The sequence below is a fragment of the Sciurus vulgaris genome (assembly GCF_902686455.1).
Source record: "Sciurus vulgaris genome assembly, chromosome: 5".
Lineage (NCBI taxonomy): Eukaryota > Metazoa > Chordata > Mammalia > Rodentia > Sciuridae > Sciurus > Sciurus vulgaris.
This window is the reverse complement of record NC_136465.1, coordinates 171,365,758-171,390,114: the sequence shown is the minus strand read 5'-3', so window position 1 is coordinate 171,390,114 and position 24,357 is coordinate 171,365,758. Positions and strand designations below refer to the sequence as shown.

The 24,357-nt window shown below is 56.0% G+C and overlaps 2 protein-coding genes across 6 annotated transcripts in view; both read left to right on the top strand.

Moving 5' to 3' along the window:
• The window catches only part of PLA2G6 (phospholipase A2 group VI), a 43,871-nt gene extending 36,285 nt beyond the window's left edge, over positions 1 to 7,586 (top strand). For 3 of the 4 annotated variants that reach the window (XM_079140714.1, XM_079140715.1, XM_079140712.1), the window contains 5 exons: positions 4,333 to 4,469; positions 4,697 to 4,851; positions 5,974 to 6,141; positions 6,633 to 6,706; positions 6,851 to 7,586. In XM_079140714.1, the coding sequence (XP_078996840.1) occupies positions 4,333 to 4,469; positions 4,697 to 4,851; positions 5,974 to 6,141; positions 6,633 to 6,706; positions 6,851 to 6,995 (679 nt within the window). In that variant the 3' untranslated portion in view covers positions 6,996 to 7,586. The remainder of the gene's footprint in view (positions 1 to 4,332; positions 4,470 to 4,696; positions 4,852 to 5,973; positions 6,142 to 6,632; positions 6,707 to 6,850) is intronic. The other variant, XM_079140713.1, reaches the window with a different exon arrangement.
• A 97-nt stretch (positions 7,587 to 7,683) lies between these two features.
• BAIAP2L2 (BAR/IMD domain containing adaptor protein 2 like 2) overlaps positions 7,684 to 24,357 on the top strand; it is a 31,856-nt gene continuing 15,182 nt past the window's right edge. Inside the window, exons 1-7 of one of the 2 annotated variants that reach the window (XM_079140732.1) lie at positions 7,684 to 8,452; positions 9,366 to 9,441; positions 10,195 to 10,281; positions 10,682 to 10,743; positions 21,516 to 21,587; positions 21,721 to 21,837; positions 22,514 to 22,660. In XM_079140732.1, the coding sequence (XP_078996858.1) occupies positions 8,402 to 8,452; positions 9,366 to 9,441; positions 10,195 to 10,281; positions 10,682 to 10,743; positions 21,516 to 21,587; positions 21,721 to 21,837; positions 22,514 to 22,660 (612 nt within the window). In that variant the 5' untranslated portion in view covers positions 7,684 to 8,401. Of the gene's footprint in view, positions 8,453 to 9,365; positions 9,442 to 10,194; positions 10,282 to 10,681; positions 10,744 to 13,377; positions 15,519 to 21,515; positions 21,588 to 21,720; positions 21,838 to 22,513; positions 22,661 to 24,357 lie in introns of those variants that run through there. The other variant, XM_079140733.1, reaches the window with a different exon arrangement.

The following is a 24,357-nucleotide window of genomic DNA, read 5'->3' as shown; positions in this document are numbered from 1 at the left end:
GTGGGATAGCTGGGTCAAATGGTGGGTCCATTCCAAGTTTTCTAAGGAATCTCCACACTGCTTCCCAGAGTGGCTGCACTAATTTGCAGCCCCACCAGCAATGTATGAGTGTACCTTTTTCCCCACATCCTCTCCAACACCTGTTGTTGCTTGTATTCTTGATAATCACCATTCTAATTGGGGTGAGATGGAATCTTAGTGTAGTTTTGATTTGCATTTTTCTTATTACTAAAGATGGTGAACATTTTTTCATATGTTTGTGATTGCTTGTAGATCTTCTTCTGTGAAGCATCTGTTCATATCCTTAGCCCATTTGTTGATTGGGTTATTTGTATTCTTGGTGTAGAGTTTTTTGAGTTCTTTATATATTCTGGAAATTAGTGCTCTCTCTGAAGTATGAGTGGCAAAGATTTTCTCCCACTCTGTAGGCTCTCTCTTCACATTGATGATAGTTTCCTTTGCTGAGAGAAAGCTATTTAGTTTGAATCTATCTCAGTTATTGATTCTTGCTTTTATTTCTTGTGCTATGGAAGTCCTGTTAAGGAAGTCTGATCCTAAGCCAACAAGGTGAAGATGTGGACCTACTTTTTCTTCTATAAGATGCAGGGTCTCTGTTCTGATTTCAAGGTCCTTGATCCATTGTGAGTTGATTTTTGTGCAGGGTGAGAGATAGGGGTTTAGTTTCATTCTATTGCATATGGATTTCCAGTTTTCCCAGCACCATTTGTTGAACAGGCTGTCTTTTCTCCATTGCATATTTTTGGCCCCTTTGTCTAGTATGAGAAAATTGTATTTATTTGGGTTTGTGTCTGTGTCCTCTATTCTGTACATTGATCTACCTGTCTATTTTGGTGCCAATACCATGCCATTTTTGTTACTATTGCTTTGTAGTATAGTTGAAGTTCTGGTATTGCGATACCCCCTGTTTCATTCTTCCTGCTAAGGACTGCTTTAGCTATTCTGGGTTTCTTATTCTTCCAGATGAATTTCACGATTGCTTGCTCTATTTCTGTAAGGTACGTCATTGGGATTTTAATTGAAATTGCATTGAATCTGTATAGCACTTTTGGTAGTATGGTCATTTTGACCCTATTAATTCTGCCTATCCAAGAGCATGGGAGATCTTTCCATCTTCTAAGGTCTTCCTCAATTTCTTTCTTCAGTGTTTTGTAGTTTTCATTGTAGAGATCTTTTACCTCTTTGGTTAGATTGATTCCCAAGTTTGTTTTTTTTTTTTTTTTTTTTGAGGCTATTGCAAATGGAGTTGTTTTCCTCAGTTCCCTTTCAGCTGTTTCGTCGCTTGCATATAAAAATGCTTTAGATTTATGTGTGTTGATTTTATAGCCTGCTATTTTGCTGAATTCATTGATGAGGTCTAGAAGTTTTCTGGAGGAGGTTTTTGGATCCTCTAAATATAGAATCATGTCATCAGCAAATAATGACAGCTTAAGTTCCTCTTTTCCTATTTGTATCCCTTTAATTTCTTTGGTCTGCCTAATTGCTCTGGCTAGTTTCGAGGACAATGTTGAATAGAAGTGGTGAAAGAGGACATCCCTGTCTTGTTCCCATTTTTAAAGGGAATGGTTTCAGGTTTTCTCCATTAAGAATGATGTTGGCCATGGCTTAGCATAAATAGCCTTTACAATGTTCAGGTATGTTCCTAGTATCCCTATTTTTTCTAGTGTTTTGAGTATGAAGGGGTGTTGTATTTTGTTGAACGCTTTTTCTGCGTCAATTGAAATAACCATATGATTCTTATCCTTAAGTCTATTGACATGATGGATTACGTTTATTGATTTACGGATGTTAAACCATCTTGCATTCCAGGGATGAACCCCACTTGATCGTGGTGCACAATTTTTTTAATATGTTTTTGGATACGGTTTGCCAATATTTTGTTAAGGATCTTTGCATCTATATTCATCAAGGATATTGGTCTAAAATTTTCTTTCCTTGATGTGTCTTTTCCTGGTTTGGGTATGAGGGTGATATTAACTTCATAGGATGAGATCGGTAGGGTACCCTCCTTTTCTAATTCCAGCCCTGTATTTTTAAACGAAGCCCTTTGGTAAATGTCTGCACTTAAACTCTCTCCTCCCACTCGGGGCTTATCTTGTGGCCCTCTCTCTGGTGTTTCAAGACCTCAGGGTCCTGAACCTGAAGAGTCCCTCCAGTCAGTCTCCCAGGGAGGTGTTCCCTACCACAGGTGCTGGACAAAGGATGGGTTCACCTCCTGGGCAGGAGGAGCAGGACAGTCAAGACGTTTTTGCTTGCTGGTGTGGTGGTGCTTGCCTGTAGTCCCAGAGGCTTGGGAGGCTGAAGCAGGAGGATCTCAAAAACCTTTTCAAAAGGGCTGGGGATGTAGCAGAGTGGTACAGCACCTCTGGGCTCAAACCCCAGCACCACAAAACAAACAAAAATATTCTCTGCTTCTTTTCCCACTAGTCTAGGTCATTACCTGTCACTTCCCATCCCCGATTAAGCTTGGGTTTGGTGGCCTTGAACATCCCAGGCCTCCCTGCCATCTTTGCCGCGGTTCCACGGTGCTGCTGGTTTGTGCTTCCTTGGAGCCTCTACTTCGTTGCGTGCACACCTCCCTTCATTGTCAACGGCATGTCGCCCTTGGTGTTGGAAAACATACTGCGCGTATCATGTTGGAGCTGAACGTGTCTCCCTGGAGCGTGTGGGGTCAGCTCTTCCGGCTCGGAGGCACGCTGCACCCAGGCCACTTAAAGTTGTTGGCCCTTCCCTCGGGTGATGGGAATTTACACTACTAATTCCTAAGAGGGTCACCACAGTTAAACACGGCCAGGGATTTTGTCTTCCCTGTTTCTTCCTGGCAGCCTGCAGGGGTGGGTCTGCTGGTGCTTCCTCTTTATCCCAGGAGTGGAGCCCCTTGGGCCCCATTAGACCCCGGACCTTTGGTGGGCCCTGGACTTTGGCTTGTCCCTCCTGCCACACAGGCCACACACACCGAAGTCCACGTTGGCCGAGTCTGGCGTCTGCCTTCAGGTTGCAGCTGGGTCTGAGTCCTTTCTTGTCCTCACTGTTTACCCTGGTGTTCCCTTCCTATCTTGTCAGCTCTTCTGTTTTTAAGTTTATTAAACATTTTTTGGCATTTAGATTTTTTTCAGTTGGCAGAGTCTTCAGATGACCTTCCCGCAGTATTCCCAGGGTGGAAAGCTGGCCTTTTTGGTTTTCCTATGCGGTTTGTGTTCCCTTTCCTTTCTGGCTTTCTCCATGGCATAACACGCTTCTGGGATCCCTGCACTCCCTTCATGAGCACCGTGTTGAACGGTTGCACTGTCCGCTGCTCCTGCCCTTTGCCTCCTGCCCTGGGCTTCCACTGCCCGCCTCGCTGCCCTGAGCAGCCTGTCGCAAGAAGCCCTCCTCATGGTCCGGGGGAGTTCTGGCTCCAAGAGCCAGGGTGTCTGTAAGGGTCTGGAGACATATTAGTTCCCTTCTCTTTTTCTCCTTTTTGGGGGTTGAACTCGGGGTGCTCTGCCACTGAGCTGCATCCCGGCCCTTTTAATGTTTATTTTGAGACTGAGTCTTGGTGTCACCCAGGCTGGCCTCAAACTTACTATCCTCCTACCTCAGCCTCAAGTCTCTGGGATGCAAGATGTGCACTGCGCCCAGCTTACATGTTAGTTTCCAAGGGGGCCGTGCCAGCAGGTTAAGGGTGTCTGTGTTTCTTGGAGAGAACAGGTCTCCGAGGTCACGGTGGTTCTCCCCCCTCTGCCTGCAGCTGCACTCCTGGGTGACTGCCCGTCCCAGAGTCAGCTCTGCTACCAGGCGCAACCATGGGTCTTTTCAGAATCACCCGCTGACCTTGCAAAGAGATCCGTCGTCATTCTGTTTTGAAGTAGATGGTGCGGGTGTTCGGTGCAGAGTCCCGAGCCCACCTTGTCTGCGCAACCGTGGCCTTGGCCTTCCCGGCCCCTCGTGCACGCAGCCTCCTGCTCCTTCCGTGGTCACACCGAGTCCGTTGGGCGGGTGAGCTGTAGTATTTGGAGCTTCCCACTCATGGGCGCATCACTTGTTTCCAGTCCTTTGCTTTAATAATGGACACTGCCATCCATGTGGCACCTTCTTAGGATGAACTCACAGAAGCAAGGTCACTGGGCACGAGGATTGACCCCTGATGGCCTCAGCAAGGTGTACGGACCCGCCACGCCCACACTGTGCAGGGGACGCCTGCATGGGGAAGGTGGTGGGAGGGGGGCAGCTGGCACCTGGGGGAGTGGACTCTGCCACCCGGACCCAGGGGTGGATGCCAGCTGGCAAAAGCTGGGTGGGGGCAGGGCACCCATCCTGTGTGTTCCTCCCCAGGGTGATGCTGACGGGGACGCTGTCCGACCGGCAGCCGGCTGAACTCCACCTCTTCCGGAACTACGAGGCCCCGGAGGCCGCCAGGGAGCCGCGCTTCAGCTCCAGTATCAACCTGAAGCCTCCAACTCACCCCTCAGGTGAGACCGTCTGATGTGTCCATGGAGAGCCAGGTGGCGGCGAGTGACAGGCTTGCCTGGGGCCAGCTCCCACAGCCCGTCAGAGCCCTGGCAGGCCTTGGCAGGCTGGCGGGGCCCAGGAGGGCCGGGCCTCCCCGCTCTGCACCCCTCCGGCACACACGGCCGGGGATCTGGAGAGCGCGCTTCGTGCCGCCCGCGTCACTGGCCACCCTCCTCCCTGTCCCCAGACCAGCTGGTATGGCGGGCAGCCCGGAGCAGCGGGGCGGCCCCCACCTACTTCCGGCCCAACGGGCGCTTCCTGGATGGCGGGCTGCTGGCCAACAACCCCACGCTGGACGCCATGACGGAGATCCACGAGTACAACCAGGACCTGATCCGCAAGGTGAGCGCCACCTCAGGTCGCGGGCTGGACGCGCCCCCCGCAGGGCAGGCGGCCTCCCCGGGGCCCTGCCTGGGGCACTGTGGTGGGAGGGATTCTGGGGTCCCAGCAGCCCGCGTGGGCGTGAGTTCCATGTACCCACCGCCCTGCCCAGGACGCGGCCTGCCCTTGAGGAGGCTCCCAGGCGGCCCCTGGGTCACATTCTCCGAGGGCCTCCGAGGGTGGCAGGGTGAGCGCCGTGCGGGGCTGTCGGGGGTGGGCTCCGCTTGGCGCTGGGGGCTTGGAAGACTTGTCTGGAGGCTTCTGGGCTGGAGGGGTGCCGTCAGGGACCGGGGGACAGCAGCAGCCCCCACCAGCGGAGCGGGAGCAGGTGGGCCAGGCCGGCGCGCCAGGGGAGGCCCGCCTCTGCCCGCCTCTGCCCGCCTCGCTTTGGCTGCGGACTGGGTGAAGCAGCGCCGGGTTGTCGTGTGATTGTCTGAAGCGGTGGGAAAGCTCGGGCCAGTTGGAGACGCTGCTGCTCCTGGTTGTCCAGAATCCCGGCGCAGCCCTGGCGGCTGGAGGAGCACCCGCCCCCGGGCAGCCAGGCAGGCTTCCTTCTGAGGGAGTCAGAGGTGTCCTCGGTCACACACCATGGAGCACGAGGAGCCGGGTCCAGAGCGCAGAGATTCACCTCAACATCACCCAGCAAACTTGAGGTGGCACCAAGATCCTGGGTTTAAGCCTCAGCCCTGCATCCCGCCGTGTGGCCCAGGAAGGCCTCCCATCTGCCCAAATTTCACAGAGGTTCCTCTTTTGTGAAGTGGGGTAACTGTGCCCCTCTAGACCGGCTGGAGGATTAGCGAGATGGTGGTGTGAACACCTGAGACAAGAGGCAGGGAGCCTCCTGCCCCGCCCCGCAAGCCTTGGACCCCTGGGGGAGTGCGTGGTGGCGGCGGCCATGGGGGCACCCACACCAGCCCTTCCAGAGAAGGGGCTGCGGATGAGCCCTGGCGAGGCCCCTGCCTACAAGGGGTCCAGGACCAGCGATCAGCGCCAGGTGCACTTGGCGCCCAGCTCCTAGCCGGGGGCCCCAGTGCCCCCACCAGTGGAAGGTCCCCTCTGACAACCCTTGTCCTGTCCCTACAGGGTCAGGCCAACAAGGTGAAGAAGCTCTCCATCGTCGTCTCCCTGGGGACCGGGAGGTCCCCGCAGGTGCCTGTAACCTGTGTGGATGTCTTCCGCCCCAGCAACCCCTGGGAACTGGCCAAGACTGTTTTTGGAGCCAAGGAACTGGGCAAGATGGTGGTGGACTGTGTGAGTCTGGGCCTCTTCCCTTGGGGTTTCCAGCCCGGTTGGCACCTCCCCTCTCCACATGGGGCAAAATGACAGGCTCTGATGTTCCTCTTTAGCCAGCATGGGAATCAAGCCCCTGATTGGGTCTCAGGGCTGGGCGGGCCCTCAGAGACCACCCACCGTGGGGTTTTCAGGTGTCCTTTAGCTGTGAATCCGTTCTGACAGAGCCCTGTGGAAGCCAGAACACACATGGGCAGAAGCCACGGGAGGGAGGGACAGGGAGGCCTGCTACCAGCTGCTGCCCCCACTGCCACTCACTGACCCCGAACAGACTGTTGAGCCACATGTGAAACCACTGTCCCCTGATTGCACAGCAGGGCCACTGTGACCTGGGGAGGGACTTGCCCAGAGTCACTCTGCTGATGGGCAGCTGGAACCCAGGGAGTCTGGGGGACTTGGGGATGGCAGTGCCAGGCACGTGGGCAGGGCTCACCAAGGCTGCTTGTCCCCAGTGCACGGATCCAGATGGGCGGGCTGTGGACCGGGCCCGGGCCTGGTGTGAGATGGTCGGCATCCAGTACTTCAGGTGAGGCTCAGTCTGGCCCACCCTGGCCTAGTCAGACCCACCAACCCCGCCCAGACCTTGGCATGGCTGTTCCCTATTCCTCCCAGTCCCAGCCCTTGTCCCCAGCGGGCATCCCGGCTGATGCCTCCTCCTTGGTCTATACAGATTGAACCCGCAGCTGGGCACAGACATCATGTTGGATGAGGTCAGCGACGCGGTGCTGGTCAACGCGCTCTGGGAGACCGAGGTCTACATCTATGAGCACCGGGAGCAGTTCCAGAAACTCGTCCAGCTGCTGCTCGCGCCCTGAGCCCCTCCCGGCCCCTGCTGCAGAGCTGGGCGAGGCCACCCACCAGCCCATGGGGCAGAGCCAGGACCACACAGCTCCATGTCCGTTCCCCGACTGGGCCTGGAGCCCGCACCCTCCGCCCATGGTTCTGAAGGCCTCTCTCCACCCACCTTCTGCACCTTTGGGCGCTCCAGACTGGGGAAGCCCAGGGGCCCCTTGGCCCTTCCCTGACTGTGAAGGACAACCGACTTGATCAGTGGCCCTGCGCCCAGCCTCTAACACTAAGGGTGCCCAGCGTGCCTCCAGCCCTGCCTCCCAGAGGCCCGTGCAGGCGCTGCTGCACCGCAGCTGCAGCCCACTGTCCTACTCTCTTCCCAGGGGCAGGGCTGTAGAAATTGGGCACCCCTGCCCGTCCGCAGGGGAGACCCAGGCTCCGGGCGTGGGTGCTGCTTTCGACTTCGCCCCTCAGGCACCCCACCCTGGAGCGGCCCCGCCCCAGCCCTCCCAGGTTCAAGGGTCACCCCGTTAGCTCACTTAGTCCCTTTGAAAGTGGTTTGAGAGTGGGGAGGGGCTCGGGGCCCCCAAACTGTGAAATAAATGGTTTGGACTCAAGTTTGTCTGTGGTCCTGTGTGTGAGTGCCCTCTCCCCACCCCACTACCCGCTGCCTCTTCCTGTGCCCTCTCTTTTGGGCTCCTTGGACACCAAATCTGTCCTCAGGGCCTCCCAGTGTCCAGAGGTAGCTTTTGGTCCCACCTGCCCAGGGACATCCATTCTCACAGTGAGGGATGGCAGAGTCCCACTGGAGACCTGGCAAGGCTGGGGACCTGGGCATGGTCAGGCAGCGAGTCGCTGGGCCATGGTCGGCCCCAGGTCTTTGTGACTTGGGTTTGCGCCTCCCCCTCTGGCATTTGGAGAAGCAGTGGGGTCAGAGTAGTGGACATGGTGCCACCCTGAGGTGCAGCTCTGAGGGGCTCAGCAGAGACAAGGCCTGCGGACAGTGACGGTCCACTGTGAGTTGGCCTCCTGCCAGGGTTCCCAGGGGGCCTGGGAGGAGTGCAGGGAGCAGCTCCAGCCCGGTGGCGTCAGCGGGGCCCTGTGCAGGTGGGTGGCAGGGATCCTGGAAGAGGAGGTGGCCCGGGAGAGCAGCCCGTCCACGCATGCCCACTGGCCTCTCCTCAGAGGGGTAAATAATTGAAGGACACGTCACATGAACCCACCCGCGTCACAGGATGCCTTCCCTGCCGGGTCTGGTTACACCCCAGATCGCATTGACGTTCCTGGCTGGTGAATAATTAAGCGGCCACCTCCTGAGGCAGGCCTCCATCTGCAGGACCCACTCTGAGCCTCCTCGCTGCCCGTGGAGCCCCGAGCACCTGCAGAGACCTGCCTCAGTGCTGCCAGTCTCCTGCTCAGCACCAGCCACCCGATGGCACCCGAGATGGACCAGTTCTACAGGTCCACCATGGCCATCTACAAGGTGAGCATGTGGCAGCCGGGGCCAGGAGTGGGAGACAGGCCTGCCCCAGAGCACAGGGGGCAGGCTCAGGCTGCGGGTGCTCTGGGAGGCTGGACTGAATGGTGGGCCAGTGGAAGGGCGTCCCTGGGAGCCGTCAGCTGCGTGCCCCAAAAGGACCCCAGCTGCACCTGCTCCCAACAAGGAGGACGGCCACAGAGCTGGCCACCCAGCATAAGGAAACAGGGACTCTGTCTCTCTCGTTGCTCAGCATCTCACTCAGAATGATTTCACCTCCCAAGGTTGCTGTAGTTGCCATAGGCACTTATTGAGCATCTGCTGTATACGGGGCCTTTTGACATGTAAGCCTCACATCGCCCTTCCTGTGAAATAGGAAATAATCTCCGTTTGAGTAGACGAGAAAACCGAGAGCGCAGAGGCTAAACAGCTTGCTCAGGGTCACAAAAGAAGGGATTTGAATCAAGACACAAGTCCAAGTCCAAGGCCGTCTCTATCACAGAGTGCTTTCCAATTGCCGCAGCCCAGGGTAACCCACAGTGACCCACAGTAACCCGGCCATTAACTTGCTCCCAGGGGTCTCTTTGAGAAGGCGAGACGGCCCCCACCCCTGAGGTGACTTTCAGCAGCCCCACCTGTTGAGCCCTGTGAGGCCTGACCCAGGCAGGGCCACAGCCAGTGGACAGGCCTCAGCCCCAGGGGAGGAGGCGAGCCTTTGAAGTAGACTGTCCCAGGAGCTGGGCAGGTGTCTGAGCAGAAGCTGGCTGTGAGGGGACCCTGACCTAAAATGGGCCCACCCACAGAGAGCCAGGACTGTGAGTTACCCAGTTTTCTGGGTGGGCTTCCCGAGGGGAGGCGCCTCTGTCCATTGGTCCTCATCTCTTCCTCCCATGCCCTGTCTCCCTTGCCGTGGGTGCAGAGCATCCTGGAGCAGTTTAACCCCGCCCTGGAGAACCTGGTGTATCTGGGCAACAACTACCTCCGGGCCTTTCATGGTGAGTGCCCCGCTGGCAGCCTGGTCCACCCACTGCAGTCCCCGGAGCTCCAGCCCTTGTCCTCTGCAGCTGCAAGGCCAGCACAGCGCCTCCTGTGCTGTCCCCACTCCTCCATCCCAGGCCACACCCCACGCCCTACCCACACCCCCAGGTGCCCGAGAGGCTCCCGGGAATCCGTACCAGGCCCTGCAGGTCTCACACAGCTGAGGGCACACCCCGACATTCACTCCTGTGTCACCTGGAAGCCACCATGGAGCCCACCCCCAGACCCAGTGCCACCTCTGCACCCAGCATCACACCACAGCTGGCCACCCCTCCACGTGAACCGCAGTCCCTCTGTGTGGACGGTCACCCCTCACCTGCCCCATGTGACCTCCCACATCTCTCAGCACCAACCAAGAGAGAAGCCAAGGCCACCACCCTCCCTGTCTCTCCCAGAACCAAGTCCCCGCACCTGAGCTCAGCACGCCCTCTGCCCACCCTCTCCTGGGCACACTCAGACGCTGCATCCCACGTGCAACCGACACCAGGCAGCATTGTGCTCAGTGCCAGGTGTGGCGGTGCCCACTCTGCTGTCCCCTGGTCAATGCCACAGCTGCACACACCACCTAGGGCGCTCCTCCCTCTCTCCCCCATACCAGACCCCAGGGGGTCCTCCACACACTCTCCCAACCAAGGCGGGATCCCCAGGAGGCAGGGACAGACGCAGGACTGGGGACAGACACAGGGCCAGATGCGCCCTCTCTCCTGTAGCACTGTCCGAGGCCGCGGAGGTATACTTCAGAGCCATCCAGAAGATCGGGGAGCAGGCCTTGCAGAGTCCCACCTCGCAGATTCTGGGTGAGGCCCCCCTCCCCTGTACCCCGCCTCTTGGGCCTGGGGGTCACTCCTCTTAGCTCTGTGTCCTGGGCCCTCCACCTGTTTTTGATGCCCCCCTCAACTTAGCGCCTGCCTTTGCCCATATTCTGGGGTCCAGTGGGCTTCCTTTGGCCCGCTGGCCATTCTGGAGTCCCGGCCCCCAACACGCCCCGGCCTGCAGCTGAGCCTGGAGGCTTATTCTGGAGCCCCAACCCCTCCCTGCTCCTCCAGGGCTGCTTCAGGGCTGGGACAAGGGCTGCAGAGTCCCAAGGTCTCCATGGGAAATACCCGGACTTTGGTCCCCAAATCCAGCCTCAGGCACAGAAGCGGGCAGGCGGGGCAGGCTCCCCACACTGAAGCCGCAGCTCCCTCCTGCCCCTAGGGGAAATCTTGGTGCAGATGTCGGACACCCAGCGGCACTTGAACTCAGACCTGGAGGTGGTGGTGAGTATCAGTCGCCCGGGCCTGGGGTCACTCAAGAAAGTGGGCTGCCTTTCCAGGAGAATGAAGGCCCAAACTCCCAGGGTCCATCTCAGGTAGGACTTCCTGCCCCATCCTGCTCTGAGTGACACCACAAGGGCCACTCTCCCCAGCACCTGCCAGGGCCAGGTTCCGTGGGCACGTTCCCTGCAGTGGCTCGACTGGGCCGCCAGCGAACCTCGAAGGCCAGTGCTGTTCCCACCCCCATTTCACAGAGGAGGAAACTGAGTCTCTGAGATCTAGTTGTCCCCTATGATCCCAGAGTGGGGGGAGCTAGAAGAGAAGGGACCGCCCAGGCCCTCCTCAGCCTCCTCTTGGGAGCAGCCGCCGGCCTGGCCACGCCACTGCAGAGCAAAACCTCCCGTGCCCCACCCTTAGGACTAAACATGGGCTCCTTGGCAGGGAGGACCTCCTGATCCAGCAGCCCAGACCCCAGTGACAGCCCAGCCGCCATGAAGAGCTGGCCCTCTGCAGGTGGGGCCGCTGAGCTGCCGTCCTGCTAGAACAACCAGACCCTCCCTGCACTGCCCAGCACACTGTCCCTTCTACCAGGACACCTCCCGACCCCCCCACGGGGAGCCACCCTCCCTCCTGACTCCACAGCTGCTTCTAGCTGTTCTTAGAGCGCGGCTGTCAAGAAAGGGAACTCGCAGCCCAAGCACTGGGTTTGAAGCCCAGCACCACCAGTTCCCGGCTTTGCCTCAGTTTCCCTGTCTGAAAATGGAGACAATCAAATTGCCAGGCAGGGTTCTCAGGCGGACGGAGTTAAGGAACGAGTCTAAACCGTTTCCCTGGCCCTTAGCTGGAATCACCGGAAGTGGAACGTAGCTTGCCTGACTTACTCCCGGGACACTGGGGGCCGAGAAGGGGCCGGACGGGGTCTTCTCTCTGCCGCTCCAGCCGCCGGGAGGGGCCTGAGCAGGGCTTCAGTGGGTGTGGACGGAGAGTGAGCTTTGGAAAGATGGAGAGGAAGAGAGAGCCTTCCAGAAAGGCCCAGCTGCGGGCACAAGTAAGCCAGAGCCCAGAGAATGGCAGAGCGGAGGCGTTAGCCAACCTGACGGTCCCTGGCTCTCAGGCAGGGGTGAGGGGGTCCACGGAAATCGGGGTGCTCTTTGTAAAATATGGACCTTTTTGGTGCAGGGGCCAATTTTACTAGCAGAAAGTGTGTGTCACACCCACACACAGTAGAGCCGCACCCCGGCCCTGGGGCTTAGGCACCCAATGGACAGACACTGGGGTTAGCGCCAGCCCACTGCCCCTTGGTCCTGTGTTCAGCAGCTCTCCAAGTCGCGGTGGCACCCCTGGGCTGGGCAGGGATGAGTGTCACCCAGGATGATCTGTAAGGGGAGCTGCCCTCTCCAGGCCCCCGCGTCTTGGCTGTGACAATGGGGCAGGGCCCCCAGCCAGGGCTGTGCCGGAGGCAGTGCCACGGTCACCTGCACCTGGAGCTCCCTGTTCCGTCAGTGCCAGGCACTGATCAGGCACCAGAGGCGCGGCAGACAGAAACCCATCCTCCCTCCCACAGAGCGGCTGGGCGGGCGCACCTTCCACGCCACGCCTGCGATGGAGACGCAGGGTGGGGTGACGAGGGCTTGGGCCACTTTTAGCAGATGCTCAAGGAAAACACGACTGGAAAGGGGACACGGAGGAAGGCCCAGGGGGTGAGGGAGCCCCCCGGGGAGGGTCGGGGAAGGCCAGTGAGCAGAGGGGACACTGCGAAAAGGTCCAGGGCCGCGGCGGGCAGCGAGGGCCAGCGGGGCACGAGGGGGTGGTACCAGGGCCACTGACGGCCGTCCTCTGTGAAAATGCCACCATTGGTGGGTTTTGAGCCAGAAGGGGCAGGATTTGGCTCAGATGTGTGTGTGGTGCTGGGTTTTGATGGTTTTTTAATGCTATTGTATTGTTTCCAACTTTTAAAAATTGTAAACTGCAAAACAGATACAGGGACTCTCATTGAACAAGTTAGAGCTCATTAGGCAACCGGCCTTGAAACCAGGTCTAGAACACGGCCAGCCCCCCCGGGACCCGCTCCTCCTTCTCTGTCCCCAGAAGTGGCCGCTGGTCTGAGCTGACGCCCCCCCCCCCCCATGTTCTTTTGTAGTTTATCACCTCAACAGACATCCTGAGACACTGGAATGTGGTTTCACTCTTTCAAAAAATATCTGAGTTTCTTTTAGCCTGCTGGCTCTCCTGGGTCCCTTTCTTTATCTTTCTATGTCTGTTGAGGACCTGGGCAGGGTGACTTGGCTCCCACAGAGAGAAGTTGCTGGTCACAGGTTCCCCGTGAAGTTTGGGGGGTTCCTCTGTCCTTCCCTAGCCTGCTTGGCCTCCTCTGGTTCTGTCACATTGGCAAGGGACGCCACCGTGTCTAGATCCATTTGTACATTGGAGTTACACAGTCCTGCCTCCAGAGCACCGTCACCGGGAAGCCTGGGTGGACAGGGCTGCCCCCGCCTGCACTTTGTCCCCCGCTGCTCGATCTGTAGGGGAGAAGCAGGAGGAAGTTTCAAGCCTCCCTTTAATTCACCCATCCTCAAGGAGCGAGTTGGCTTCCCCATGGCAACCAAGCGTCTTTTACTAGCATCAGGGCTGGGGTGGAGCTCAGGATGGAGGCTGTCTAGTGTGCGCGGGCCCCGGGGCCATTCTGTACCTAGACCTCATGTGTAGACTTAGGCCCATCAGATGTTTCAGAGCTTTGCCATTTGGGGAGATGAAAGTGTACGTCTTCCCCCAGGTGGCCTCTTCCTTCGGCCTCGATCCTTTGGAATGACCCTAGTGGCTCTGACAGCTTTCCTGCTAGCATGTAGGACAAGGAGCTCCACCCTCTTTGGAGACTTTGCTGCTTTAAACAAATTTGGCTCCACAAATTCTATTATTTTTTGTTTTTATTGGAAGTGGTATTTTGAGGCCATAGTCCGGCACTGGGGGCGTTCATTGCTACTGCACCTGTCTGTGCTTCCAGCTTTTTCAGTGGCCGGCAGGGTGCGCACATATGCACACATCCTTAGCATATGTACACACGTGCATGGACACTAACACACGGCTCTCCCTGCACATATTTATACATAGAGGGCTCTCTCTACACATAAAAAGACGAAAAACAGCTGGCAGTGGCTCGTGCCTGTAATCCTAGCAGCTTGGGAGGCTGAGGCAGGAGGATGACAAGTTCAAAGCCAGTCTCAGCAATGTAGTCAGGCCCTGTGCAACTTAGCAAGACCCTGGCTCTAAACAAAATATAAAAAAGGGTTGGGGATTTGACTCAGTGGTTAAGTGCCCCTGGTTTCAATCCCTGGTTACCCCCCGACCCCCACCGAAAAAAAGATCAAACACTTCATATGATCATGGTGCTTCCGATCCAGCTTCAGCTCTACAGGGTTTTTATTTGTTTATTTTTGCAGTGCTGGGGATGGAAGCCAGGGCCTTGTGCATGCAAGGCCAGTGCTCTATACTGAGCTGCATTCCCAGCCCTTGAACTACATTTTTAAAATTTCTTTAATTTTTTTTTTTTTTACTTGTAAATGGACACAATGCCTTTATTTTATTTATTTATTTTTATGCGGTGCTGAGGATCAAACCCAGTGCCTCACACGTACCAGGCAAGTGCTCCACCACTGAGCCACAACCCAGTCCCACCTTGAATTACGTTTTTTGAATTTTTGGTGCCCTTTCTTTGCTTTTCTTCTTCAGAGACTCCTATCATCTTTATGTTAGATCTTCACAGCCTAACTTCAATGTTTGTCTCCCTCTTGGATATTTTTACTTTTTTTCTTTATTTCTATTTTGTTCTGCTGCCCGATGTTATGATCTACTATCTGGAGTTAGGACCCATAAATAGAAACCTTACTGTAAGTTTGGATCTATAGCTATAGATGCTTATAGGTATCAGTTTTATTGAGATATAATTCACATACTATAAAATTCAGAGGTTTTGAGTATATGGATAGACTTATGCAATCAACTTCACCATCTAATTTTGAAACACTTCATTACCCCCCAAAAAACTTCTGGACACATTGCTTTATTGCGTTTTCATTTGAATTGTTTCCTTTCCTCCTTTTTCCTTTCTATCTCTCTCAAGCATTATGTATCGTTCATTCACTTTCATGTTCCTTACAGTCTAATCTTCATTACCAAACTTATGTTTTTCTTTTTTAATTTCTAATTCTGTTCTAAATTGTCACCCATTTCTGAATTTTGGAAATTCTCATCTGTGCTGCTCTTTCCTGTTCTTTCATTTACCATCTTCTTAATGTCTTTTATCTTAATTTATTTATTTTTTTGGTGCTGGGGATGGAACCCAGGGCCTTGAGCATGTGAGGCAAGTGCTCTACCACTGAACTACATCCCCTGTCCTTTTTTCAATTAAAATAAAATTTTTAAAAAATCTTATTTTGTACTGGAGATTGAACTCAGGGGCACTTTGCCACTAAGCTACATCCCCAGAATTTTTTTTTAATTTTTTTTTTTTTTTTTAAAGATTTGGTCTCACTAAATTGCTGAGGTTGGCCTCAAACTTGTGATCCTCCTGCCTGGGCCAACCAATTCACAGGCACACGACACTGCCCAGGCTTTCTTAATGTCATTAAAACTGCAGTTTGCACTTCCCTTCTGTTTTGCTGATCTTTCTGGTGTGCTTGTGTGTCTGTGGGAATGTTACTCTGTTCTGGAGTCTTTTTTCTTTTAATAACTTTCTCCTGGATTTTACTTCACAGATGTCTTGCTGCTCTTTCTTATGTGAGGTGAGTTCTAGATTCTAGAAGGTGGCGTGGAGGGCAGGTTCCCAGCCCGACAAGATGGCTTCCTGTCGTTAGATTTCCCTAAAGCATGGCAGTGCCTTTGCAGAAGGCTTCCTGCGGCTTCCTGGTTCTGTTTGCCCCCATGCTTTTGTTGGCTTCCTCTGTCCCTTGTGTCTGTCATGTCCCCTGTCCTGGAGTGGATCTGACTTGTCCCTTTCAAGAGCCCGTGGACACCCAGCTGCTTCTGCCCTGGGTCCTCTACCAGGGACCCCCCCCAACTGGCCCCTTGGGACCAGCAGGCCCCTCGGGGTTTCAGCTGCCATTCAGACTGGCCTGCGTGAGGCAGTCCTGTGCCCAGACCCACGGGTCACCTTCCACTGCCTCCTCTGTCTGTGCTGGCCCCACACTGACCTCTCCACAGACGGGGCTGTATCTGGGGATTTCAGGCATGTGTGGTGGTCCCCCTTCACTCTGGGCTTGTGCTGAGAACCCAGAGGGTGCCTGGAGCCACAGATGGCACCACAGATGGCACCACAGATGGCACCCTACGTGGCTGTTTGTCCTATGTCGCACACTATGATAAGGTCTGACTTATAAATTAGGTGCAGTAAAAGATTAACGACAATAACTACTGATAGCAAGAACTGCTGCGCGCAGTGGCACACACCTGTGATCCCAGCGACCGCAGGTTCAAGGTCAGGCCGGGCAACTTAGTGGGATCTCGACTCAGAAACGACACAAACAAAAGGCAAAACAGTTGTAATGAGATACTGAAGAAAAGTTCTTTAAAACTTGTGAATCATTTATTTCTGGAGATTTCCACTGAATATTTTCAGGCCCCCATGAACTGCGGGCCCCTGAAAGGGTAGAAAGCCAGACCGTGGATAAGAATGGGCCACTGCAGGTCACCTACGTTTATTCTGAGGGCGTCCTGGGTTTTTGGTTTCGCCCTGTCGTTTCTCACTTGTTTTCACAAGGAGCTGGAGGGAGGTCTGAAAGGGACACTTCCCTGACACTCTTGTCCTAGACTCGGACTGACTTGGTTTTCTCTTGGTAAAATTCACACACGCCAGAAGCCCAGCCACCACAAGCTGAGTTCTGCAAGTTTTAGCAAGCGCACATGCCGTGTCACCACCGTGCTGTGAGCGCGAGCACCTGCCAGCCCAGAGCTCCTGCCGCCCTGTCATCAGCCACCCCGTGATGCGTTGTCTTCCTCTGTGCCGCGCTCCCGTCTCTTGGCACGGACGTGCTAGACGAGTCGTCGCTGGGCGTCTTCTGGCTTGCTGCTCGCCTTCTCTGGTGTGAGCATAGTACAATTGTTCCCTTGTTCCGCACTGGTGGTCACCTGGGTCATTTCTAGTTGAAGGCGATTATGGACTATTATGAATAACGCTGCTGTGAACGTTCTCGAACTCGTCTTCCCGTGGGGTGTGCCGGGTACAGAGCTGGGTACGGATTGCATGGGTCGTGGCGTTGGCTTCTGCGGGCGCCTGGGCGGTGGCGTGGGAAGCGCTGCTCTACCTCCTGGCCGCGGTGGGGGGTGTCTGTCTCGCACCTTCCAGTGCGTGTGGAAAGGCGTCTTGGCATGGCCCTGTGCTGCGTACCCCTGACAACTGGTGACTTTATTGGGCTTTTCACACATTTGAACCTCTTCCTGCACAGGAGCGTGTCTAGGGTTTCCCCCATTTGTTATTGGGCTAAACTTCTTGCTGACTTCTAGGGGTTCTTTATTTAGTTAAGATATGATTCTCTTCTCCTTCTCAGATGTCCATATGGCAAATGCTTTTCCCAATCTGTTACTCATCTCTCTGCTCATTTTTCTTAATACTTTCCTTCTTTGATGGGCAGAAATCTAAAATTTTTATAAGCAGTCCACATTTACATACTAGCCAAGAAATGATTGTCATAGGGGAGGTATTAAGATATTCTCCTAAGTTTTCTTCTGGAAACCCTGTAATCTGGCTTTGTTTATTTCTATTATCCATCTCAAATCTGTGTGTGTGTGTGTGTGTGTGTGTGTGTGTGTGTGTGTGTGTATGAAAGTGAATCGGGGTCCATTTTTTCCTGTGTGGATAATCAATTTTCTTTTTTCTTTTTTCTTTTTTTTTTTTTTTTTTTTTGGTGGTGCTGGGAATTAAACCCAGGGCTTTGTGCTTGCAAGGCAAGCACTGTACTGACTGAGCTATATCCCCAGCCCCAATTTTCTTAATGTCACATTAAAAAGACTTGTCTATTGAATTACTTGCTGTCTTAGTAAAAAATTGATTTGTCCTCTGTGTGTCTATTTCTGAACTCTACTCCATTCCATGAATTTGTCTCCTTACATCAGTACCACACTGTATCAGTTTAGTGTGGCCCAGAGTGAGGTATGCAGACAGAGTTCCTTGCCTGACCCTGGGGTCAGTGACTTCTTTTTCTTTTTATAATAAGTATTGAAATCAAGTAGTCTAGGAACTTTTTGTTCTTATATATGTATATGTTGTAGGTGGACACAATACCTTTATTTTACTATTTTTTATGTGGTGCTGATGATTGACCCTAGGGTCTCATGCATGCTAGACAAGCACTCTATCACTGAGCCAAAACCCCAGCTGCAGAACTGTTTTGTTCTTTTTCAAAATTGTTGTCTCTCTTCAAGACCCTTTGCCTTTCCTTATAAATTACAAAATCAACTTATCAATTTCTTCCAGTAAGCTCACTGGAATTTTGACAGGGTTTGTATTGATCTGTAAATCAGTGGTTGTCTTAATGTTGCATCTTCAGATCCATGAATATGGTATACCTTTCCATTTATTTATTTTTCTCAGCAGTGTTTTGTCATTTTAGCACAGCAGTCTTGCTCATCTTTTGATAGGTTTGTTCCTAGGTATTTGATGTTTTTGGAAGTTGTCATAAATGGCATTGCAATTGTTTTTACAATTTTACAATTGTTCATTGCTACACTTTTATTTTAGTAGGATGATGCTGGCTCCTGTCCTAAGAGTAAATGACTGGGAGTGGAGGCAAAAGAAGGAGCAGGAAGGCCAGAGAGGAGGCCAGTGCCTCCTGGGGGAGGGACGAGGTGACCAGTATGTGGGGACTAGTATGGAGAGACTAGATTGAGCATTTTCGGATGGATCCAATGTCAGGTGTGAAAGAGAAAAGTCAAGGATGACGCCAAGGCTTTAGCTTGACCATATAGAAAGGCTGCCATCAGCTGTGCCATTTTCCAGAAGACCTGTCAGTTGACGTGGAATTGTCAATGGTAGGGCTGAGCCTGGAGACGCGGGGAGGCCTGGCTGGACTGTGCATGTGGAGCGTCGGCACAGAGCTGGGCAAGCTCACTGAGGGTGCAGCAGATGAAGGGAAGAGGCCCAAGGCCTGCACCCTGGGGCCAGCCAGCCCTAGGGGCCAGGGGACAGGGGACTCAGCACCAGACAGAGAAGAAACAGCCAGGGAGGCAGGAGGAGGGTGTTTCCAGGAGGAGTGGGGGTCAGCCATGGGAAAGGGCGATGGCAGGACAAGTTACTGAGGCCCCAGAGTCACCATGGCACTTAGCAACTTGGAGCCAGCCGCCATTTTGACAAACCATTTCTGCTCAAGGGAGCAACAGCCCGAGCAGAGGGAGCTCAGAGGAAGCAGCAGGCGAGCAGCTGGGTTGCCCGTGCAGACTGTTCTTTGCTGGGAAAAAGAACTTTTTCCTGCAAGGACAGCAAGAAAACTTCCTGAGGGCTGGGACGACACTGTCCCAGACCTTACAGTGCATGTCTCCACCCAGGGCTGCAATCAGCGTCCTGCACTGTGGCCAGGAGCTTCCAGAACCCTCTCCTGAAGTGTGTGGTCCCGGGCGAGGTGTGCAGAGGGAGCTCCTCAGCGGCCCTGGCTCGGGGACTTCCTCATGTCCAAAGACACCTGCTGCTTACCCACAGTCCTCGGAACTCAACGCTTGCTTCAAGTACCAACCTTAGTAGGCCCACCTCTCCAGGAGCTTGACGAAGCCTTCCCGTCAGCCCCGTGGTGCCTGCGCCAGGCTGCCGCATCCTCTCCCCACTGTCAGCACTGCCACCTGCCTGCCTTGATCTTGGGCCCAGTTCCATTGGCCTCTTGGTTCCCATGTGACAGGAAGCAGAGGAAGCTGCTGCCCTGCATGGTGTCGGCTTCTGCATAAGTGGCTTTCCCAGGCACAGGGACAGGGACAGGGAAGGAGCAGGAAAGGGATGAGCCTAACCTTTGTGTGGCACTGAAGCCCCAGAGCTCGGTAGGCTGCATTCTGGGGACCCTGAAAAGCACCCCCTCACCCAGGCCTCCAGGGAGGATCTGTGGCCTGCCAGGGCCCTGGGGCAGTTGTGCCCGCCTCACGTTCCCCCGCAATGTCCCTGCCAGGCTCTGCTTCTTCCTGCGGCGTGTCCGCAGGCCAGCCTCCATAAGTAGGGTGCTCCCAGCATGTCTGTTCTGTCGGTTTCGGGCCTTCCTTTAAGATTTTCCTGTGGCTTTGGCAGGAGTTAAGGCAGCCTCTGTTCCTACGGCTCGCGGTCTTTACGAGAGCTCTGGTTACATGGTGGCCTGGGTTGGAGGATCCGTCCCAACCCTGCACATCCCAACAGCCCTGTTGATTATGGGCCGTTGTGGAGGGGCCGAGGGTTTTCAGGAACACACCCATGGAATCTGAACAGAAATCCGGGACGTCTCTAGAGGGAGGCAGAGCCAGGAGGAGCGTGGGGCCAGCAAGGAGGCAGCACTGGGCTCAGCACCGGCGCAGGGTGGGGAGACCTCCTTCCTCCGGCCATGCAGTAGAACACCTGTCTGAGGCGTCCATACTCGTTCCTGAGTCCCCTGGCGTTTCTCTAAGGACGCGCACCTGCATCTTGGCACCCCTATCCCGCCAACACATACTGGCAATGACAGCTCAGGTTTTAGGGCTTGGCTGGCACGGAGGAGATGCCCTTCAGTCCCTAGCAGACCAGCAGTGACCAAGGATATGGAAACAATTGTGGGGTAGAACTTAAACTTTAGAAATGTCCTGATACACAGATTTCCCCGCACCCCAGGGGAGGACTGCCGGCATTGCTTTTCAGGGCAGTGCCCATCCCCTTGATGGGCACTTGAGGAAGTAGCTCTTGAGGAAGTAGCAGGACCAGGGCGGCAGGAAGGCCGCCAGGAGAAGCGGCGTGCAGAGGGGCTGAGCAGAGGGGGGCCGTTAGGAGCTGGGGGAAGCTCCTCCATCCCGTGTGGCCTGCGCCCAAGGGCAGTGCAGCTGGCTGGGAACTCAGGGAAAGCCGTGAGGGCACAGGAGACGCGGCAGGTGACCACCCAGCCACGGCAGCAGAGCTCATCGGGTCCTGAGAGAGCATCTCACCAAGACTGTCCTGCTATAGATGGGAAACCAGGCCCAACGAGGGGCATCAGCTTGCCCAGAGTCACCAACCAGATTGACGTTCTGAGCCCTGCAGCCCTCCCCAGCCTCCCCAGGTGGCCAGACGCCTACTTCCTGCTCGTGATGGGACTCCCCCAGCTGCCACCCGAGCCAAGGCCTCAGCAGTTCTGGGCCCCTTTGCTGGGCCAGGCTCTGCCCATGGTGCAGAGACTTGGCTCTGCCTGCGGCAGCTCCAAGGGGCTTGGACAGGGCCTGGCAGCACTGTGCCACGCGGCTGCGGGAGGGGGTGGTTGATGAGCGGATGTTTATGCATTCCAGGAACAACTGGGGGGTGGATGCCGCCTGGGGAAGCAGCAAGTCTCAGCAGAGGGCGGGGAAACTGGCACTTGGGGACTCGTAGGCAGAGGGGTGACACAGCAAAGCACAGACTAAGACTAACCCAATCAGCATGTTGATCAAGGCTGTGTTGAGCTGGTTACTAGGTTTTCAACCAGGGAGCCACCTCCAGCCAGGTGACCTTCTCACCCCAGGTGCCTGGCGTGTCAGGAGCACGGTGGGCAGTATGTTGTAGTGGAGAATGCCAGGGGATGCTGGAGCCCGGGGACAGCAGGGCCGCCCTGATCAGCCCCACCCTGCCCTCCACACAGGTGCAAACATTCCATGGTGACCTGCTACAGCACATGGAGAAGAACACCAAGCTGGACATGCAGTTCATCAAGGTGAGCCTGGCCTCCCCACCCAGGGCCCCGCTCCACACAGGCAGGACCACCTCTGTTCAGTGCTCTGAGCCCTGGGGTGGACATCCTGAGTTTTCCGACCTGGGGTCTTCCCTGCCTCTGCACCCTCCCCCAGGACAGCCGCCAGCACTATGAGATGGAGTACCGCCACCGAGCTGCCAACCTGGAGAAGTGCATGTCCGAGCTGTGGCGCATGGAGCGCAACAGGGACAAGAACGCGCGGGAGATGAAGGTGCAGGGCTGGGGCTGGTCCCTGGGGAGCCCCAGCACCCCCAGCCCCTCCCAACTCCAGCCCTACTGTGGAGCCTGCTCCAGTGGCCCGGGCACTGCAGGAGGTCAGGGCCACCCTAGGCACCCCCCACCCTGTGGCCTTCTGGCCTTTCCAGGCTCCCCAGGTCCCTGCCGAAACCCCAGCTTCCTTGCCCCTTCTACTTCACCAGGAAAACAGACCATCTATCCCGCTGCCCTGAACTTGTAGCAAAGGTGTAATCCACAGTGCCCTCCTCCTGCCCAGGCACAGGGACGCTGCCCTGCCCAAGGCCAGTCCCTGCTCCCATCCCTGGCTTCTGTCTCCAGGACCCAAACCCGTGGATTAGGCCCCTGCCGCCTCCTGTCTCCTTCTCTGGCCCTCTAAGTGAGCTATGTCCCCTCTTGAGAGTCCGCCCTCCCAAGTCCAGCCTTATTAATCCACTTAGTCATGTCTTCACTAAACTAACCTCCTGGGGCCTCCCTCTGTGCTCAGGCCTGTGCCGGGAGACAGGAACAGAGTGATGGCTCAGGTGCCCTGACTGGCGGTCAGGAGGAGCAGAATCAGGTTGAGGATGATAGGGCAGGTTCAGGAGTTGGGATGGGCCGGGTACTGGAGGAGGCGCTCGGAGGAGGTGGCCCCAACCAGAGCCTCCCCCCAGGAGAGCGTCAACCGGCTGCACGCACAGATGCAAGCCTTCGTGTCCGAGAGCCAGCGCGCGGCTGAGCTGGAGGAGAAGCGGCGCTACCGCTTCCTGGCCGAGAAGCACCTGCTGCTCTCTAACACCTTCCTGCAGTTCTTTGGCCGGGTGAGTGTGGGGAGGTGGTGGGGGGAGACCGAAGCTGCGCCCCAGGGGGCTGCACAGAGTCTCCTCTGTCCTTCCTTCATCTGTGCAGAAATGGATTTTTAAAAAAATTGGCACCAAGGATTGAACCTAGAGGTGCTTAACCACTGAGCCACACCCCCAGCCCCTCCCCTACCTCCTTCCTTTGAGACAGGGTTTCACTAAGCTGCTGAGGCTGGCCTCAAACTTATGATCCTCCAGCCTCCACCTCCAGGCCGCTGGGATTACAGGCAGGAGCCACTGGGCCTGGCCAGAAGTTGATTCTATTTCCCCCTCACCACCCTCTTTGCTGTTTCGGCTTGTTTGCATCACCGCGCGCCCAGTACCCATCCCTGCATTCACGATTTGGCTTTTGCAAGGCCCCTTGCTGGGCTGCACGTACTGGAGCTGCAGAAGGAAGGGCACCCACTGGGGCCAAGGGCAGGGGACCAGGGCCCCTCCTCACAGGGAGCCCAGCGTGACCCCTGAGGGCGGTGCCCGGGCCGTCTCCTCTGTAAACCTCCCTAAGCTCCCACCGCCTGGCAGGATTGCCACCTGGGGACCAAGCTGCCAGCACATGGACACCCCCAAGTGTACCCAAGTCACAGCACACACGGTAAGGGCAAGCGCCAAGTCAGGGGTTCAGGCTATGCAGGTGGACGACTGCCACCACAAATCAATGTCAGAACATCTTCCTCACCCTATGATGGTCGCTCTCCACCCTCCCCCACTGCCCAGCGACCACTGACCACTGGCCTGTCTGCCTCAGGAGCTGCGCCCCTTGCAGACATTTCACAGAAAAGGGGCCATGCCACACTGGGTCCTCCGCGACGGCTCCCTTGGTATGGCCACATAGCGTCCTGCTGCCCGATGGACCATTGATTGACCGGGCGCCGGCTGATGGGCACCTGGGCGGGTGGCCATCTTCATGCGTCTTAGTGTGGACAGCCGTGTTCGTTCCTCCCGGCGAGCGGAAGTGCTGGGCGGGGGTTGCTTGTTCAACCGGCCCCCCCAGTGCCGGGCCACGAGCCGCTGCAGGTGGACTTTCCCAGCAGCAGGTCCGGTGCCGTCTCCACACCCCGAGCCCAGCACGTGATCTCGCTGGGCTGCTGATTCCCCTCCCCTCCGCCTCCCTCTCCCGGGCTCACACACGCCTTTGGGTTTTTTCCACATTTTTGAAGTTGGAGCATCACAGCTGCCGACCAGGACGGGACTGGGTGTGGACGTCCACACGTGCACACGACGCACAGTGCGACAGTGACGCTCGGCCCCCTCCCTGGCCCCGCGCCCCGGCTCCCTTTCCTGCAGGGCCTCCCTGGGATTCCCGTGAGCCCGCCCTTCTTTTCCGTGTTCCGCTCGGGCTTCCACCTACGAGAGGGAGCCGTCGCCGGACCTCCTGAGTGTGGCGTGTCCACTCAACGCGACGGCTCCTCGCTGCCTCCATTTCCCTGCAGGTGCTGTCACTTCACCTTTCCCGAGCTGAATGAGACCCGAGCGCGCCTGCCACACTTCCTGTAGGTCCACCCGCCGGCGGGCCGGGGGCTGGCTCCTAGCCGGCTGGGGTCGTGCCTCGGGCGTGCAGGGTGACGCCGAGGCGTGGCGTGGCGTGGCGGCTCACGGGCGGCTGCAGGCCGACGTCCACAGAGGCCCCACATCCGCGGCCAGGCGCCCGCGCTCACTGC